General features: G+C 44.5%; 1 protein-coding gene across 1 annotated transcript in view; it reads left to right on the forward strand.

Annotated features, from left to right (window-relative positions):
• The window catches only part of SERINC5 (serine incorporator 5), a 102,541-nt gene that overhangs the window by 30,162 nt on the left and 51,740 nt on the right, over window positions 1–20,639 (forward strand). Inside the window, exon 2 of the mRNA XM_039247470.1 lies at window positions 14,899–15,066. Coding sequence (XP_039103401.1) covers window positions 14,899–15,066 — 168 coding nt within the window. The remainder of the gene's footprint in view (window positions 1–14,898; window positions 15,067–20,639) is intronic.

Raw genomic sequence — 20,639 nt, forward strand, 5'->3', positions numbered from 1 at the left:
AAAAAAATTTTTTTCTAAATACTTGTTTAGTTTTGAGAGACAGAGTGCACGAGCAGGGGAGTAGCAGAGTCCGAGGAACAGAGGATCCAAAGTGAGCTCTGCACTGATAGCCCGGAGCTTGATGCTGGGCTCGAACTCAAGAACCATGAGATCACTGACCTGAGCCAAAGTCACGAGTCAGATGCTGACCAGTCTAGAGAGCCAGCCCAGGTGCCCTAGTGTCTGCATTTTTGACTGGAGCCACAAATAATTGCTCGAAACTTTGGAACATCATCTATGTCTGTAGAACATAATTTTATCATGCATGCATGTCAACAGATCTTGATGGCTATTTGAGAGATGGCAGCCTAGAAAACTGGGTAAGTTTTAGGGCCTCACTGACTGAGTTCATATCTAAAGACTTTAGGAGAGTTCCTTCATTTCTATCCACCTCAGCTTTCTCATGTATGAAAAAATGGAATCAACCTTCTTTTTCTGTGTCTTTTGTTAAATAACAAAAATTCAACCAAGTCAGTTTGAAAAATGTGGCTTTATTCATCGGTTCATGAAGGGCACCATCTGATTAAGCAAGTAGAGAAGAGCTCAAATGGCTAGAGAAAAGGAAAGGTTTTTAAAGGTAGACAAGGAATGGATAAAAGGACATTATTAGCAGAGAATCCATTGTTTTAGGCTAGATCCCCTTCTTAGGGGAAGTAAAAGGGGTCCATCAGTAAACCTCTTGGTGCTGGCCAGGAAATTCCATTTGACTGGTTAAAGGTTACATTTCTGGGGAGTTGTAACTTCAGTTAGGTTAGGTATTAAGTGTTGGTTTACTGACCTGGGTCTTAACATAAAGGACACCATTTTGGGCCTGTGGTTTTATTTTTACCACGTCTACTTATTATTTTGTCTTTCCAACACCTTTTTAGAGTCTCTATAGCTTATACAGGTTTTCATGCCAAAAAATCAAGTAATACTTTCTCATTTGTGAAAAACTGGCAAAAACACCAATGACAAAACGGTAAATGAGTATTTGCCTCATGGGTTTGTAAGGATGAAGTGAGCCTATGCTGGGGCACCTGGCTGGCTCATTCGGTGGAGTATATGATTCTTGGGGTTTAAGTTCGAGACCCACGTTGGGTGTAGAGATCACTTAAAAAATCTTTAGAAAAAAAAATATGAATAATCTATGCCAAGAATTTAGGACGCTGCCTGGCATGTAGAAAATACATTACATAGTTTTTTGTTATTCAAAGTATTAGTATTACTAGCACTGCCAGAACTTATAAGAAGAATGAAGAATGCCTTTCAGAAACACGGGGATGCCAGAGGCTGTGGCTTTGTTCTTACAGCAAGCCATTGGAACGGTGGGTGCTCAGCGGGGCAGGTCAGGAAGGTGCAGGTCCAGTGGGCTCTTCTAACTGCTTCAGGCCTTATGTGCATTTATCCATCTGCTTTACTGTCTCTTGCTGTTATGTATCTCTGTGGGGACAGGTGCAGGAGGCTTCAAAACCATGTACTCCAGGCCTCCTGGAGATGTGATCATGTGGCAGAACCGTGTTCCAAATCCTTCTGCTCTTTGAAATCAGAAAGTCAGGTTTCCTGTGTAAAATGGGGATTGCAACACTTACAACATAGGGCTCTTTTTAAGATTAAAAGGAAGAATGTCATGGAAGCACCTTAGTGCAGTGCTTTGATACAGAGGAAGTGTTTAAGAAATGGTAGGTAAGTATTATTTATAATGAGTACTGGGTAGAAGGATACGCCCGTTGTCTAAGACAGTCTCATCTTTAATTACCAGTGTTTAATAGCAGCACAGCATATAATTCTCTGCCTTAAATTACGGAATTCTCTGCTTAAATTGTGGAACTTGCTGCAAAGTTTCTTTGCCCTTCTTGGGTTCACGTGCCCCATGCACAAACATGCTTACATATGCAACTGCATATTACACCTGCACATGAAATAAGCCTGTGCTCTCAAGGCAGTATTGAAGTTACCTCAACTGTCTTTTCTAGTGTTAGCAATCTCCACTCTTTCCTTGTGCCATCAGGGTTGTGCTGCTTGTTACTCTATCCTTGCACGGTGCTGTGTGAGAATAAGAATGAATTCTGAAAGTGATGTAACTTATCCAGGCTTTACATTCAAGTCTGTAATGGGAACAGTGCTACTTTCCTGCCCATCACGTAGGGTGGTTACCAGGATAGAATGAGAGGGAGTTTATAAAGGTATGATCCAAGTGTTACCCTTAAAAAAAATTATATATATTCATACATATGTATATATTTATATGTGTCTTTTTGAGAGAGAGGGAGAGAGTATCCTAAGCAGGCTTGCACTGTCAGTGCAGACCCCAACACAGGGCTTGAACTCACAAGCAATGAGATCATGACCTGAGCCAAAACCAAGAGTCAGAGGCTTAACCAACTGATTCACCCAGACATCCCCAAGTGATACCCTTTGATGGAAGTGTGAGAATGGAAGCGTTTAGCCTCATGAGGGAAGTAAGTACGGGCCTCAGCAAAGACTTCAGCCCTTGTGAGTGAATGAAGTTAGGGCACAGGCCCCTGGAACATAGAATTCACACAGTTCTGATCCCATAATGGGGCTATCTGCCATAATAATCTTTAAAATGAAAAGAGAGAGGCACCTACCTGTCTCAGTAGAGCTTATGACTTTTGATCTTGGGGCCATGACTTCAAGCTGACCATGTTGGGCATAGAGCTTACTTTAAAAAAGAATAATAAAATGAAACAGAAAAGGAAAAATTAAGAAGCAAATGCCTTCTCTTGGGTGGTGGTAGAAATATTTTTATATTTGTCTTTGGTCTGCGCCACACATTTGGCACTAATAAAAAACAAACAAGGAGGCAAAATAAAATACAACCTGTCTCGTGAGCATCCTTGATGAACTCAGCTTGAAGTAACATCTCCCTCTTGGGGGGCTGCACCATTCATTTAGCTCTCTGCCTGTCCATCTCATGCCAGTTACTTCAGTAAGAGTTCTATCTCTCCTGGTAGATAGTGAGCTTCTGTAATATTCAACAGATATTTACAGAGCACCTGCTTTGTTGCAGGCATCAGCCTAGACACTGGGGAGATTACTGAGAATAAGATGGATAGGCTTTGCTTTGATGGAATATAGAGTCTGGTGAGGGGGACAGATTTTAACTAAATCATTCCCAAGAGACCTAATTCCAGTGTAATTAGTTTAATGAAGTTATGACAGTTTATAAAAGGAACTTAATCCAGGCAGTAGGATTAAGCAGGTCAGGAGGCAGCCTGAGAAGCATTAGCACTAGGGCTGCCATATAAGGTTGCACAGTTTGTGTACTGCACAAAGATAACCAGCTGAGAGAAAAGGTGAGAGCTGAGATGCTGTCCCTGCTGGCTTGCTCATGCTGTGCCTTTTTCTAATTTCCAGAAAGGCATTGTGTAGAATACCAAGGAGGAGTTCCTGTTAACTGAGGACCCCAGCCCCAATCTTTCCACACCTCCCAACCCCCCCCCCCAAAAGTATTACACTGATAATTAAACATTATAAAGCAGTGGAAAGAAATAGACTTCAAAGGCACCCAACTGAAGCAGTATCCCAGTTCTTTTTTTTTTATTTCTAGGAGAGAGAGAGAGAGAGAGATACAGCGTGAGCAGGGGAGGGTCAGAGAGAGAGGGAGTCACAGACTGAAACAGGCTCCAGGCTCAGAGCTGGCAGTCAGAACAGAGCCCAACGCGGGGCTCAAACCCACAAACCGCGAGATCATGACCAAAGCGAAAGTCGGACGCTTAACCGACTAAGCCACCCAGGCGCCCCAGTATCCCAGTTCTTTAATTTACCAGGAGTGTCTTTGTTATTTGATCAACTTTCTCATACATAATAGAGCCAGGTAACACCATAGGGTTATGGTGAACATTAAATTCTATAACATATGTAAAGAATTGAGTAAAATATATGATGCACATAATAGATGCTCAATAAATTGTGTTCATAACACATTTGTCATTTGCTTCTGTTAGCATTGTTTCTGTTACCCATTTTGCCCTGTTTTCTCAGTATTTCCTGAATTTCTTCCTTGCCTTCTTTGGGAAGACTGGACATTGGCTAGAATTTCTGCACCACACCTTCTTCCTTTCTAGTTGCCGAATAGGGAGTTGCATCATCCAAGGTTAAATCTTCCAAGTTTCTCCATTTATGTCTGGCAACTACTTTTTGTTTTGTTTTTCCTGCTTTGGAATGTTTCATTTCAAGGTCTTCTGGATGCCTAAGGGTAACCTGGATTTTATTCTGCAAAATGAGTTTTAATTTGATCAGAGCGTTGACTCTTAGACTTTCTGGAAGTGGGGATCCTCTGTAAAGCCTTCTGTTCTTTACAGAGTATCCTGAGAAAGTTAGTGATATGAACTAGATAAGTTTTTACAGCCGATCATGATTATTATAGGTGTCTTATAAAATCCCATCATGTTTCTTCATGAAAAAGCAAGCTAAATGTCACCTTGTGATTCCTGGTTTTCCATTCCATCAGTGGTTGTGATGTGTTCTTTCTGCTTGCCATCTGCCTATACCTCATTAATTGGAAGTAGGTGGAGACGTTTCCCCAGGCCTCCTCCCACCATCACCAGCAAGTCTAGGTCCAGAAAGGCTTCTCACTTATTTTCTACTTTATTGCCATCCTCCCTCACCCCTCAGCTTCCCATCTGGGAGCTCAGGCACAGTGTTGTCTGAGTCCTTGGTCTCCATGGAGGGTGGGGGTGCCCTAGTCACTGAAAGCCCCACCCCAGCCTGTCCCAACCCTCCTTGAACAGCAAGGCCTTGGATTTCCCCTGGGGAAGGAAGGAGGGGTGAGACAGATCCAGAATCTTCAAAAGAGCCCTCTCTTTGGTCCATCATCCACTCTACCCAGATGAGAAATACTAGGTTTGATCTAACAAATAGCAGTAATTAAGGTCCATTTTCTGAACTGCCCCCCCACCCCCCGGGGCCTGTTTACCTTACAGCCCAATAACCATTCATTTGGGGTGTGTGTGTGTGTGTGTGTGAGCGCGCGCGCGCGCACGCCTAGCCTTATGGACCATTGTGTTACATTTTGATGCTGGGGAACTTCAGTCCAGGACTGATAGAAGAGCTCTGTCTTTATAGTTTTAAAAAGCAGAGGGAACACCACTCCCAACATGAGTAAGTAACTTCCTGCATTGAAAAGAATGCCCTGCAAGAAACCTCTCTCTTAGACTCCTGCTCCTCCTCCCACTTGCTCACATAACCAGTGCTCCGATGAGTAGAAAGTAAGAAGGCAAAAGCTGGGGTGGGGGGTCCCCTATATCAGAATATTTACATTTCTGTTGGTATTTTGATAGAAAAAATGTGATTCATAGGTTCCTTCATTTGGCGCTAGTTCCTTTTGCAAATTTTAGGAACCGCCAATGGGAAGTTTCTCACATAGGGGGTTGGTTGCAGAGGAGGAGTTACCGCACACGTATGACACTTCTCTGCTAGTTGGTACCATTGAGGCAGCCATACTTGAAGAAAAGCATGCATGTAAATGCTGCCTCGGAATTTGTGCCAGCTGGCTTTGTCATGAGGACCGGGCTCACGAGAGGGTAGGGGGTGATTATGAAATCCACTGGGCATTTGGGCAGCACTTCAAATGAAAAAGGCAATTAACTGCAGATATTTGCTTGGGGGGAACGGCACCCGCCTGTTCATTCCTTCCTCATTAAGCTAGAAGTGGGAGACGGAGATAGATTTTGAAGATGAAAGGAGAGGAGAGCTGATAAGACTTCTTGAAGTTTTGAAGGACAGAGGAAGGGTGGAATTAATGCTGAGAAAGTTTTTTCTCAGCTGTAGGAAAGCACTACAGCTCCAAGAAAAAGCTGTTAAACCAGGATCTTTTATCTCTTATGTCGCCATGAGGCTTTCATCCTGAAAGATAGAGCCAGTGAGAGAGTGGAGGGTGGCCAATGGGAAGGACGTGAGTTTCCCCATGAGAAATGAGGAGTCCAGGCCAGTCTAGGCCTTTCCTCTGTCCTCCTCCCTCCTGCCCCCAAGTGCTGGAGCCTTCCAGGTCCGCCCATGGGTTTTCCAAACCTGAGGCCCCATGTTTGACATTTTTGTTTCCAGTTATGTATTCATTTACATGAAAAGAGGTTCTAGATGTCCCCTTCTATTGGGCTCTTTTGTGAATCCTAAAGAATAGGACCAATGACATCCTGACTGCTGGAAAACCTGAGGTAGATGGTGCACGTTCAAGTTTGCCACTGGGGCTAGACTGACTAATCTTCATTCACAGAGAGGCATCTTGCCAGCGGGCAGAGGGTCAGAGGTGTCTCTTGAATAGTAGCTCTTTTCTGTGGCCTGGAAAGAGAGGCCTGGCCAGCACTTGACCCTGCACATAGGTTGTGTGTAGGATTGGGGGTGGGGGAGAGACCTTCCTGCTGTCTACCTTCTTAGAATGGGGAGGAGGGGAAGAGAGGTACAACAGAGTACTGGGCATTTACCGGCCAAACAGCATTCAGTTTTGTGGCCACCCCAGGATTAACTCGTCGTGTGCCAGCCTTTCATTTTAACTTTTCTTGTGATGGAAACTTTTCAAACTGTACTAGACACGTAGACCCTTACTGCCTTCTTACTGTGGTCAACAGCGTCATTTTAACCAGTCTATGGCGACTTCACTTAGTTGTTTTGTATCTCCATTAGTCTTTGGCCAAATAGATACAGAAGTGTGGGATCCAGAGGCTGAGTTATTTAGCTAGTCCCTCCTCCAGATTGCTTAGTTGTTTCAAGCAGCGTGTTTTTCCTGGTCCACTGATGCTCTTCACTAAATTTGCTCTTGAGCCAAATGACCTAACATTTCTGGGCCTCAGATTTCACATCAGCAATGTGGGAGGACAGGCCTGGATGGGAAGCTTTCAACCTAATTGCTGGGTAGAATCTGGGGGACACCGAGTTTGATGTAAACCCACTAGAATGCAAGCTTCGTGAAGAAGTGTACCACCTGCCCCTGGTGGTGCCTGGTCGCCAGTAAACACTAGGTAAATTTGGTGTGTGAACACCTAGGCACATTTGTAGTATTATAGTGCATCTGTATCTTTTATACATTGGAGTTGCACATAGACTTCCATTTGATGGCGAGAGGAGTGTCCCGCCAACCCACCTGAGCTCTGAAGGTCACCCCGGCTCCAACACTCTGAGCCGCCGAGATAGGCTCGTTCCTGTTCTCCATCGGAGAGCATCCTTGCATCTGGTTGGCTCTGTGGCCTCCATCACCAGCCTGGGAAGCCCTCTGTGGCCTGGCAGGTTTGGGGATCGGGCTAGTAAGAGGCATCTCTTGGAAGGGGTTTGGCAGATGTTTCCCCTTGCAGTATCACCTCTGTGACAGAATTAGGCAAATTTTTGGGTTTTGTGTTTCATACACTGCTTGTTGAAAAGTAGAACAAGCAGGATTTATTTTTCGTCTCTTATTTTGATGAGAAGATATAAAAGTTTTGAAAAATGAACACTTCGCTTCCCATCCTACACTTTTCCATTTTGAATTTCAAGGTTTCATTTTCTTATACTTTTTTTCCTCCCTCCAGAATTTGCTTAACTCCTCTTTCTCAGGTCTGTTCTGCTGCTGGTATTTGTGGCTTCAGTGGGTGCAAATGAATGTTCTGCCTGCCTTGTTCCTTCTTTACTGGAAACAGACTACAAAGATGGCGGTAGCTTTTCGCAGGTGGGGAGTGCTTCTACATAAGTGGTCCAGCTTTTTCCCAGGTTGCTAAGATGCTCTCCTGGGTTCAAATCTCAGGAATTTTATTCCTAAAAGTGGTTTCCTTCCAACAGATGGATTTATCAGCCATGTTAGAGCAAGGAATGAAAACATTGCTATAAATGATGTATTAATCATTTGGTCCCACCCTTACCTCTTTCTATAGGACCTGAAGGACCAAGGAGCATGGGCATCTAGGGAGGAGGGACATGATTGATAATGTGTAGATGAGAACAGCTGGCTTTTTTTCCCCCTTGAGCACCTTGTGCCAGGCTCTGCTCTGTGTTAACTTTATCTGAGTTGTCTCATGTAACCCTCCCAACAGCCCTTTGAAGTAGATGTTTTTACTCCCATTTTACAAATGAGGTCATTAATACGTAGTGGGGTAAAGAACTGGTCCCCGGCAGTATTCAAGCTTGGGTGTGAACCCAGATGGCCTGACCCCATAGCTCTTGATCTTTACCCTTAAAGCAGTGGTTCGCAACAGAAGGGAGGAGGGCAGTTGCTCCAGGCATTTCTGATAGTCACCACTTGTGAAGGATGCTCCTGGCATTTAGCAGGTAGAGGCCTGCGATGCTGCTAAATGTCCTGCTGTGCACAGGACAGCCCCCCAACAAAGACACTTGTGTGGCCATGTGGCCCCAAATGCCCTAGTGCCAGGTTTGACCTGCCCTCTGGGAATGTTTGTTTTCTGTTGAACTGCCAGGAAGTGGAGTCAGTTAACCTTTTAACCTTAAACCTAATAGATTCTCTCCACTGACATATTAAAATAGATCAAGTGTGGTGTTTTTTAGAAGATATGTAAGTGGAGGGTAGTGTGATGGAATGAGTCAAAGAATCCAGCTGCTGTCTGAGGACAGAGAACTTGATCAACTTCTTCTTTTTTAAAAAATTTTAATGCTTATTTAATTTTGAGAGAGAGAGAGAGACAGAGCATGAGCAGGGGAGGGGTAGAAATAGAGACACACACAGAATCTGAAGCAGACTCCAGACTCTGAGCTGTCAGCACGGAGCCTGACGTGGGGCTCGAACCCACGCACTACAAGATCATGACCTAAGCTGAAGCTGGATGCTCAACCGACTCAGCCACCCAGGCCCCTCCCCCTTGTTTTTTGGGTGCTAAAAGTAACCCTAACCTTGTGAGAAGAGAGATTCTCAGGGAGAACAGTTTTGTCCGGGTCCCACTGAAACCAGAAGCCAGCACTGGCATTGTGTGTGTTCATAGCCTGCCTGTTTCAGATTCAGTCCCAAAGTCCCTGGGTGCCCGGTGCCATTTCAGGAAGGACATTGACCCTTGACAGTGCCTTTCACTGCAGTGCTGTTGAGGGTAGGAACCAGTATATTCTGGTATGTTGAAACCTCTGTGAGAAATTACCTGTCAGACACTCCTTTCTGGCAAACCCCCAGAATCTGGTTCCCACGGTCATGGCAAGGATTGTAAAAACCTTGGAGTTTTAAGGGATTCTCTGAACTCAAAAGAGAAAAACTTAAGTATTTTATTTGTTAAATAATATTAAGAACGTTATTAAATTTTTTAAGTGTTTATTTTTGAGAGAGAAAGAGAGTGAGTGGGGGAGAGGCAAAGAGAGGGAGACACAGAACTTGAAGCAGGCTTCAGGCTCTGAGATCTCAGCATGGAGCCCGATGTGGGGCTCCAGCCCATGAACCATGGGATCATGGGCTGAGCCAAAGTCCTTTGCCCAACCAACCGAACCACGCAGGTGCCCTGAAAAACGTAAGAATTTTAGATGAAGGAAATATAAGAGCCAATTTTTGGATTAGGCAAATGTATAGCTTCTTGTTCAACTCCTTGAACTTTTAGGTAGTTGTTTAATTTTTGTCATTTCATTTTTATTTGCTTCAAATTCCACCAAGTAGAGGTTTGTTTGTATGCATTAAATACTAACAAATATTACAAGGGTTAAGGAATTTTCACTTTTGTATCATGGTAAAAAATAGAAAATTTACCATTTTAACCAATTTTAAAGATACAGTACAGTAGGAATGTTCTAGTTTTATCCCCCAGTTACAGAGATGGCTTGCTCTGGCTCTTTTCTCTCACATAACTAAACTAGCTTTCTTTTACTCATTGGCTGATTAAGTTAACAGGTATTGGAATGTTTACCACCTGTGAGAACAGAAACTTTGTTTTGTTTTCTTCCAAAATAGAGACTTATTGTCATGTTTTTCTAATTAGAAGCTATGTGCGTGTTGCAAAGAGTTTAGAAAATACAGAAAAACATAGTTAACTCCTAACCCTACAGGCCTATTAATGACTGTTGCCATATTGGTATATCCTTTCAGATTGTTTTTTGTTATTGTTATTGCTGATCTAGGTCTTGGTATATTGTTACCTCAAATGCTATCATACTCTATACTCTTGTGTGTTATTACCTGTTTTCAGTTGATACATTCTGGATGTCTTTCCATGGCAGTAATTTCTTCTGTATCAACTGTATAATCATTGCAGTGGGTACATTGAATTCAGTGATGTGAATATACCATAATTTCAGTGGTTAGTACTCTTTCATTGAACATACAGGTTTCCTTTCTCTCTTCAAAACGGCACATAGATGGTCATTCTTATGCATATCTTTGTATTCTTGCTTAGCGAGAGCAGAAAAAGGTCTCTTGTTTTAATTGCTGCGTTCCCAGGAATTAATGCTGTGTATAGTAGGTTTGTAGTGTAATAAATATTAGTTGAGTGAATGAATGGCCTAGTTATTTCCATAGGATTAGGAATAGGGCTTTTAATGGGGTGTAGGACTTGGTGGTGGTGCAGGGAGCTTGGTGACTGGGGGTGTTGAGCTGCTTGGAGCAGGGCTGTATTTAAGAGATGTCATCTAGGTCCACTGAAGCCAGAGATTACCTATGAGAGAAGAAGGGGCACAGAGAAGGAGATGCCTTCTTCAGATATTTGTTGAATGCTTACTGTGCATCCAAGGGCAGGCAAGAAAAAGTACTTCCTCTCTTGCTGCCTCCTTCCCACGCAGCCAGTTTCCCTTTTGTAGGGAACCAAAATTTCAGGCCAGTGTTGTCTGTCCTGCTCACTCTCTTTGTGCCAGCAGCAAGGATAGACAACCAGATTCAAAATCAGCTCTACCTTCTGACCTTAAGTTGCCTAACCCTTTTGAGCCTCTGTCTCAGCTCTGTACCTAGCTAACAATACTAGTACCTTGCAGTGAGTAAGAGATCAATAAGTGTTAGCTATTGCTAGCTAATATAAATTGCCCCTGTGTTCTTTGGTATGGGAGAAATCCACTGTAAGCCCCAACCCAATTTACTAACACATGTGTAATATGGTTGACTTTCCTACAGCATGATCGTTTTGTGTCTTAGAAACTACCTGCCACCTCTATTTGTTGTCTGGGGAGATACTCCTTTATTGAGCAGAGAGAGTTGCGTGTTTTTGACCTAGCTTTCAAGTCTCACCATTCCCTTGCACAGCCACCACTGAAGAACAGCATGTGGCCCCATGGTGGCAGGAATTGATATTTACCACTACCTCTGCCTTCTAGTAGTAGTAAAAGATCTGTACAAGTTTGACGGGAGGCTGTTTTTGAGCTTGGAGCCAGGAGAATGAGCTACAAAATATTGGTTGAGGGCTCTAAACTTTAAATAAATATTGCTTGCCAAAGTAGAATCAGTTGTTCATTACCTCTCTGCTAAACCCTGGTGATTCATAGGTAATCCTAAAACCTAAAAGGAGAAGGAAGGAAAGTGGGCTGTGACATTGTGTGTGAGGTATTGTATATTACTGAAAGATATAGAAATCCAAATTTAGTTAAAGGATAGAGAACACTTTTTACTTGAATTAAAAAAAAAATTGAACCTGGAGCACCTGGGTGGCTCAGTCATTTGAGCATCTGACTTTGACTCAGGTATGATCTCACGGTTCATGAGTTCGAGCCCCACATTGGGCTCTGTGCTGACATCTGAAAGCCTGGAGCCTGTTTCAGTTTCTGTCTCCCTCTCTGCCCCTCCCCTACTCCTCCTCTGCCTCTGTCTCTGTCTCTCTCAAAAATAAAATAAAAATTAAAGAAAATAAAAATCTTTCCTTTCCCAAATAGAATATTTTATTGCATTTGAATTTGAAATGCAGTCAGCAGACTGGTTATTTAAGATCATAGAACTAAAAAAGTTAGCAGGCAACTAAGGAGACAATTGGGAATGAATTTGGGAGGTGAGAAGGAGAAAGGCAAAGGCCCAGAGAAAAGCCAGCCCTGCCAGTGGGAGGAGAGGGGGAGAGAAGGGGTGGAGAAGAGAGGGGAAAATTCTAGCGGATGGGTTGAAAGTAATGTGGGATGGGCAGATAGGGAATGTGAGTGAATTACGAAGGAAGCTGTAATGTTACCATTTCACCAGTGTGATCTGTTAGCCCCACCCAAGTAGAGTAGCTTATTTTACAAAGCAGCCTAGCCATAGGAGGTCAGAAGAGTCTTTTGAGGAAGATGGTTTGGAAAACTGAATGTAAGATGGAGAGAGTGCATTACAAACTTGTGAAGTGATGAAATAGTACACAAAGTGCTCAAACAGTGGTGTTACTGCTCAGAGAACCCGTTCTGAACTGTTTGGCTGTTCTCCTACCAAAAATCAATACTCAAGTGACAGATGATGGTGGGAAAGGAGAGGTTTGCATTATTCAGGAAACTAGCAGCCTGGGAAGATGATGGACTAACGTCCCAAAGATCATCTTCTTGTCTGGCAAAGCCAGAGGGTTTTAAAGTGGGACACTGGGGTTAGGGGATGGCTACCCGCAGGAGAAGGTGGTGCCCAGGCATTTAGTCCGTGTATGTTGACATGATCCTCAACAGACTTGGTAGCACCAGCAGCAGCTGTTTTCGAATGTGGTCAGGACTTCTGGGAAAGACTGGTCATTCTGTCCTTAAGGCCTGTGGTCTGCAGATCTCAAGGAAAGTAAGTGAGTTTGGCTACAGACCAAGGGAGTGCATAAGCTGAAGCAGGTTAAGCCCTAAGACCTACTGGAGTGGTGCTACAATGGCGGTTTCCTGCAGTAAATGAAGTAAGAAGTGATTATAGTCTGTTGTCTAATACCTGTGATATCTTCTCCTTGGCAGTGATGTTTACAATGTGACACTCAAATTGACACTGGTTTTCAAACCATTGCAGGGTCCTGAAGTGCCTTCCAAGTCATCACCAAGAGATTGATTTTTTTAGGTTTTAGACTTTATGTAGACAGTAGTGTTAATCTATGTAGATTTCGTTGTTACTTGTAGTTTATTGTAGTCTCTTTTGTAAAATTCCCTGTTTGCTTCAGAGAAGTCCTTCCCTAACACCAGGTATGTTAGATTAGGTGGGTCACCTGTGAGGCCATAGCACAAGCGTAAGTACTGTTAGTACCCCAGTTTTGTAAATGAGGAAACTGAGTCTTAAATGGGTAAATAATTTGCTCATGGTACATAGCTGGTAGGTAGTGCAGCCAGGCACCAAACGCAGGCAGGCTGACTTTGACCCTGAACTTTTAACAACACTACCCCCATTGCCCTCTACTTTCCTAAAGATTGTTTCTTTTTAGGGCAGTGAAAATAGTCTGTATTATGTTATAGTGATGGATGTATGTCATTATACGTTTGTCCAAACCCATTAAATATACAACACTGAGAGTGAACCTGTAGGTAAACTGTAAACTTGGGTGGTTATGATGTGTCAGGTAGGTTCATCTTTGGTAAAAATGTACCATTTTGGTAAGTAGTGTTGTTAACGGGGTAGGCTATGTATGTGCAGTAGTAGGGGTATATGGCAGATTTCTGTGCCTTCCTCTCAATTTTATTGTAAACCGAAGAGTGGTCTAAAACAAAAAGCTCTTTAAAAAGAAAAAGAGTTAACACCAGGCTCAAACCTGAAAACTTAATCCCCATTTTATTTAATATTCATTCCCAAATAATATCTGGTTGCACTGACCAATGAAGCAGTGAATCAGAGATGGGGAAAACAAAAAAAAGATCTGGTTTCGCCAAATAATAGGTGCGTGTACTGTGACTGGTGCGGCAGGATGGTGTGCTCCCCTGTGCCCGTGCCCGCCCATTAGCCTAAAAGCTTACCATTAGGACACAATGCCTCTGGAAGAGGCACCTGCTCCTTTTGGGCTTCAAGTTACCCACGCCCATTACTGCCTGCAGAGGAGGATGGATACCAGCACACATAGCCTTTCCCATCCAACACGTCCCTAGGCCCTTACGCAGTTCATTCTTTGCCTCACGGATTTTTGGCAAGTCACTTTCTTGGGCCCAGCTTCTCATTTTTCTTGTTCTTTACACCTCACTTTGTCCCTTTCCTAGTTCCCGACTTCTCTTACTCCTTAGCTGATCCCAGAAATCTTTGTTTCCTCTCAGAGTAATGATGATAGTGCTTCAGGTGAGCCATGACTTTTCTCTTTTAATTATTGGGTGTCTCCCAAGCCACAGTCCCTTCTTTTTATTAAAGACAACATCAGACCAATTCTGCTGAAAGCTTCGTCGGCGCACTAAACTGTTCCTGCACGTTCTGTGGGCAAGATGGCTCAGAAGAGTGATAGTGTTGTGCCCGAATCGCGAGTCCCAGAGACCTCCAAGAAGCCGACACCGATGCAGATACAAAAGGGTCTTTATTACAAGCTCGAGCAGGGGCTCACCCGCCTACCGGTGTCATGGCAGCAAGATGAGGCGAAGAACAATAGCCAACAGGGTTTTTAAGGAGTAGGAGATGGGGGTGTTACAGTACATGTAGCATCATCATATAAGCACCAATTACAATTACAGCTTTGACCATTCAGTATCTGTGAGGTGTTCATTCCTTTTGGTGCGACCCAATCATGGCTTTTGAGAATCCTTTGAAAATGACCAATTGCGAAGTGAGTTCAAAGGGCCCACGTGGGGTTCAGACAAGCGGTGAGAAATTGGCTAGTTTGTATCTGCAGTTCCCAGCCTTGACTCAGACCATAGGAATGTTTCTTTTTACTTTTTGATTAGCTGAACTGAGGGCGGTCTGAGGATGGCTTTAGCCTCGAACAGTCTGAGGCTTTTCCTGGGGCTGGGACTGGGGCTACGTGCCGCCCGAGGTTTCTCTTAATGGCGGACTTAATTTTTTTTGCTCTTCAATAGCCTGGAAGGTCGACCTGCGGTGGTCTGGGGTTAACAGGTCTGTTCATCAGTGGCTCTAAGAGGATTTTTTGTGTCCGTTCCTAGTTGGCCTGCTGCTGTGGGACCGCTGGCTGCTCCCTCTGCTGCGGCTGCTGCCCCAAGATCCGACAGTCCCGGAGCACCCGCTTCATGTATGCGCTGTACTTCATTCTGGTTGTCCTTCTCTGCTGCGTCATGATGTCAAAAACCGTGGCTAACGAGATGAAGGAGCATGTAAGTCTGCCTCTTTCTTTACTTCCTTCCTTCTTCTTTTTTTTCTTTTAATGTTTTGGGATTATTTATTTTGAGAGAGAGATTTAGAGCATAAGCAGGGGAGGGGCAGAGAGAGAGAGGGTGAGGGAGAGAATCCCAAGCGGGTTCTGTGCTGTCACCACAGAGCCCAATGCCAGGCTCAAACCCATGAGCTGTGAGATGGTGACCTGAGCCCAAATCAGGAGTCAGACGCTTAACTGACTGAGGCACTCAGGTGCCCTTGCCTCTTTTTAACTTTTCCCATTTTTGGTGGTTGGTGAAGGTGTGTGGGAGAACTTCCCATGTAAAGGATGGGGCCTAGCCATGCTTTGTGTGGGTCGGGGTACACTTGTTCTCTCCAGATCTTCCTGGAAGAGGAAAGACTCTTCATTGCTTTCCTGCCAAGCGGGGGAACCAGAGTCTTGAACTTTAGCAGTAGAACAGATACAGTCTGTTCTTTGGTGTATTGTGTGTTTGTCTGTGCCTTGTTTATAGCTGTTCCTCCTAGATGCACAGTCTTTTCTTGTAGACTTGGTATGTTTCCCTTGTTGTGAGGATGGCTTCCAGTGTCTCAAGGAGCAGCTGCTACGATAAACTCAATATGGCCTACTTGGGAAGTCTGATAAAGCTTTAGAAAATTCCACAGATGATGAGGAGTGGGCAGTAGGGCAGTTTTTACTTTGCTGACATGTCATTTGCAGTTTGGGTGTTTCCAAGGGTGAGGAGTGGATTTCCAGACATTTCTTGGGCATTGTATATAGAGGTAGGCCAGGTTTGTGATGCTGATGAAGATAACGTGGGATCCCTCCCTGGTCTTTCCCCATAGAAGGCCTTTTAATCAGCCAGACAGCAAGGGCACATGTTGGGGTTTTTGACGGAGCCCAATAAATAACATTTCCCCTCCTAGGCTCTAAACAAACAGGCAAAAAAGACCAAAGTGTCAGCAGTTAGATGCCAGGCATCATCCTCCATCCCTCATAAAGCTCATGTGAGACTGTATGGCTGGGATCTGCAGAGAAGTGGGCTTCCTAGTACTGAACCCCAAAATAAGTTAGGCTTTTCCACTGGGGGAACCTACCCTTCTACTAGTCCCACTAGGCTGGGCCGGACCTACCCTGCAGAGAGTCACAGTTTACTAGGGAGAGTGGCAACCGTGTTCGCTGGGGGCAGCTCTTGTCCAGGGGAAAGAGGGAGAGCAAAGGCTAGCTATCCAAACCCTGTTTCCCTGGGACCCAGCAGAGTGAGGAGGGGGAGGCAGCCAGGGGCAGCACTCTAATGGAACCCCTCCCCAGTGGAGGTGCCATCACCAGGAACAACTCGCCAGAAGAACAACTCTTCTCCCCAGCCTTATGCTGAAGCCACAGGCTATTTTAAATACACTCTCAGGGGATTCAGAACAACCATTTCCTTAAAAGCACTCAGCATATTCTTATCCATTAGACTCTCTGAAGTTTTCTGTGGCGTAATGCTTTTATAATTGCGAGCATGTGGTCTGGAATAAAGTGGAAATACTGTCAAAACCTGTGACACTGCGATTCTTCCCTGATTGCTTTAAATTTTTTTAATGTTAAATTTTGAAAGGGAGAGAGCCAGTGTGAGTGTAAGAGAGGGAGACACAGAATCTGAAGCAGGTTCCAAGCTGTGAGCTCTCTGCAGAGATCCTGATGGGGGCTTGAGCCCATGAACCATGAGATCATGACCTGAGCCAAAGTCAGATGCTTAACTCCTGAGCCACCCAGGCGCTCCACGCTTTAAACTTTGGATCTCTTCTCAGTAAGGCACTGCAGTGGGAGCTCGGGGGCATTCACACTTGTGAGGAGTGGAGCTTATCATTCAGCAGACAGCATGTAAAGCCATCAGAGGCATAGAGCAAAGGAGAAATGAGTCAGTGCGATATGAGAGGATGCATGAAGTGCATTGGAAATTTGGAAGTGGGGAGACCCAGAGGTAAGGCTGCCTCGTTAGGCTATATCAGGCTGTGCTGCACCTTGGTGGTAGTTACCACCAATTGTTTTCCTTAAACCATGGTTTAATCTTGTATGTTTGTGGCAGGACGTTTGAGAGGAGAAAAACTGAAAGGGCATCTCATCTCCCATTTATTACCACTGTTTTTCAGGTAACTTCATATTCTCTTTGTAAATTCAGCAAGCATTGGTTTGAGTATCCATTGTGGTTGTGGTAGGAATTCTAAGTGTGTATCAGTTGTCTGTGGTGCATTTCCAGCCCTTAAGAAATTTTCAGTCTTGGTAGAATTAAGCTTTGGAATCAAGAAACAAAACCTGAAATTATACAAATATGTTGTGGTGAACTCATGAGCAACATTGTTGCTGGAGGTAGGGTTCAATTGGGAGCCACAGGTTTACATTTTAGGACATGACTTTCTTTTTTTTTTAATTGAATTTTATTTTAGAGAGAGAGAGAAAGAGAGCACAAGTGGATGAGAGGGTCAGAGTAAGAGAGAGGGAGACTTGTAAGCAGCTCCATGCTCAGCATGGAGCCCAATATGGGGCTTTGATCCCATGACCCTGAGCTCATGACCTCAGTCAAAGTCCAGAGTCAGATGCTCCATCGACTGAGTCACTGAGGTGCCCCTAGGGTATGATTTTCATAATACTAATTTTAATATTTGATTGCCATCCAAGTAACCTGCCCCATGAAACAGTCCCTAACAACTCGAGCCAGTATGTACTGTTTCTAAGTGTTGGTAGAACATTTAAGAAAGAGAAGATGAGGGCGCCTGGGTGGCTCAGTAGGTTAAGCAACCGACTTCGGATCAGGTCATGATCTCATAGTTCATGAGTGCAAGCCCCGCATCAGGCTCTTTGCTGACAGCTCAGAGCCTGGAGCCTGCTTCAGATTCTGTGTCTCCCTCCCTCTCTTCTGCTCTCCTGCTCACCTCTGTCAGTCTCTCTCTCTCTCTCTCAAAAATAAATACACATTTAAAAAAAGAGAGAAAGAGAAACAGAAGGTGTTTCACTAAGGGAGTGGTATCACTAAGGGAGGCTTCATGGAAGTGACTTGTATGAGAATAATGAGTACTTTAATTGCTAAAATTTATTTGGGTAATACCACATGCCAGGTTTTATTCTGCGCATTTTACCCGAATTGTCTGGATTCATCACCACTGCACTCACGTGAGCATTATGCCTGCCTTACATGTGAGGAAACTGAGGCATTGCGTCATTTAAGTTCCTTATCGGAGGTCTCCAGCTCTAAGGGGGACAGTTGGGATTTGAAATCAGGCTGAATGTGTTCTTAGCGACTAGGCCGTGAAGGTCAACAGGAAGGAAGAGAACAAGGACAAGGCATGTGTAGAGGGACAGAGATGAGACGTGGGGAGGTAAAATTGTATTGCCAAAGTTAGGCATTTGACCATGATCTGATGGCCAACTGGAAGCTGTTATTAATTCTTGAGTAAGAGCATGTCCTTGTCAAAACAGATATTTAGGGAGGTGAGCCCAGCAGTGGTGTGTGTGATTGCAGAGGGAGCGAGGGAGGGAGCGAGCGAGAGGGGTAAGGGGCCACCCTCATGTCTCATACTGGCTCTTATAAATGTTTCTATGCCTGTCTCCTGAATGTACTTATTTTAAAATGGTTTGGATGGGCTTTCTGCATAAGGAATGAGGTCCCTGTGGGCGAAACCAATCCTTTTCCATCTTTAGGGCTTCATAGTGGGCAGGCCAGCTGGTCACAAAGTCAGCTTGTTTGCAGCCTGTAGACGCTGACCTCATCCTCAGGCGATGCTTGAGGGAGGGCGTTGAAAGGTCCCCTTGTGGGGACACACACTGGCTTCTGCAGTCCATCCCCCTGCTTTGTTGGGCTGTGGAAATGTTTGAGGATGTGACTGGAGGAGGAGAAAGCGTGTGTGCTCACAGCTGCCCAGATGGCAGTGTGTAATTGCCTCCCATCTGGCAGTATCACCTCTGTGTGCGAGGGATGGGGGCCGCAGGGGTCAGAACACGAGGGCAGCCCTCCTTTTCAGTAATGTTCAGTGTTCGCCTTCGTTTCAAAAGGTGGCCTGTGTTTAAATTGAGTGAGGGAACTGCAGGGAGCCGCTGGTCTGAACTCCACGCTGCCTCGTTTCACTAGGCAAACTCCTCTTTCCCGTGAGAACCTGGGCTCGGAGGAAGCTGCGGAGCGGGGCGTGACTGTCTTCTCCTGCAGCATGGTCCCGTCTTAAATGTAGGAGCTATTTTACCGCAGGACATTCATGCCTTCAGGCATGTAATTCAAGCAGATATAGTCTTGAGATTCTTGATGCCTAGGGGATTAAAAATCCACTTCAGAATGTAGGATGACCACCCCCCATACTCCCCCCACCCCCCCACAAAACAACAACTCCCAAATGGGGAAGGTAGCTGTTTTGAGAGAGATTTAAGTCTCCTGACCTGCACCACTAAATCAGAATGTAACTTCTCAGTTTGGAAGCAGATGATGACACTTTGAGGTTTTGGTCCCCTTGTAATCTGCACTGGCTTTTTTTTTTTTTTTTTTAATTTACATAAATGTTTGCTCAGTTTTGAGAAAGTGTGAGCAGGGAAGGGGCAGAGAGAATGGGAGACAGAGGATCTGAAGCGGGCTCTGTGATCATGATCTGAGCCAAAGTTGGACACTCAATCGACTGAGCCACCTAGGTGCCCCTGCTTTTTAAATTTTAGTTAGTTATTTTTACTTTTAAAAGTTCTTTTTTTTCTTTTTTTTTTTTTTTAATTCGAGAGAGAGCGTACATGAGCAGAGGAGAGGGGCAGAGGCAGAGGGAGAGAGAACCTCAAGCAGGCTCTACACACAGCATGGGGCTTGATCCCATGACCCTGGGATCATGACCTGAGCTGAAATCAAGAGTCAGACACTTAACCAGCTAAGCCACCCAGGCGCCTCAGCCCTGGCCTTTCCAGAGGCACAAGAAAGAGGTTCTTGTTTCCTGTGGAGGAGGGGCATCTGAAACCAAACCTACATTGGAGAAGGAAGGACAGGTGATTGCTGTGGCCTCAGGCCTTCTTCCCTGTGAGCTCAGTGAGCCAGGCCAAGTAGGAAGAGCCCTAAATGCACCTGGCCAGAAACTTCTTAGGTCATTTCCTTTCCTCACACCCTGCGTTGTCCCCTCGCTGTTCTAACCCTTGAGATGGGTGGTAGGTTAGTACCTGACATGGCTGGATCTTTCTGTCTTCCACATTGTGGAAGACTGGGTTTTGTGTTGTATGTTTGTTTTAAATTTAAATTTCGAAGAATTAGTTCTTGTATTGAGAAGAGAGGCTGCTAAGATCTTTTGTTTTTGATAGTCTTTTTTTGTTCCTTCATTTGTTTTCTTATTAATTAATTAATTAGTTAATTAAAGTAAACTCCATGCTTAACATGGGGCTCCAACTCATGACCCCCAAGTTCAAGAGTCGCATCCTCTTCCAACTGAGACAGCCAAGTGTGCCCCTTTGTTTGTTTAAACATTTTAAAAAATGTTTTTATTTATTTCTGAGAGAGAGAGAGACAGAAACAGAGCGTAAGCAGGGGTAAAGAGAGAGGAAGACACAGAATCCGAAGCAGGCTCCAGGCTCTGAGCT

Source organism: Hyaena hyaena, unplaced genomic scaffold (assembly GCF_003009895.1).
Source record: "Hyaena hyaena isolate Hyena2069 unplaced genomic scaffold, ASM300989v1 scaffold_299, whole genome shotgun sequence".
Lineage (NCBI taxonomy): Eukaryota > Metazoa > Chordata > Mammalia > Carnivora > Hyaenidae > Hyaena > Hyaena hyaena.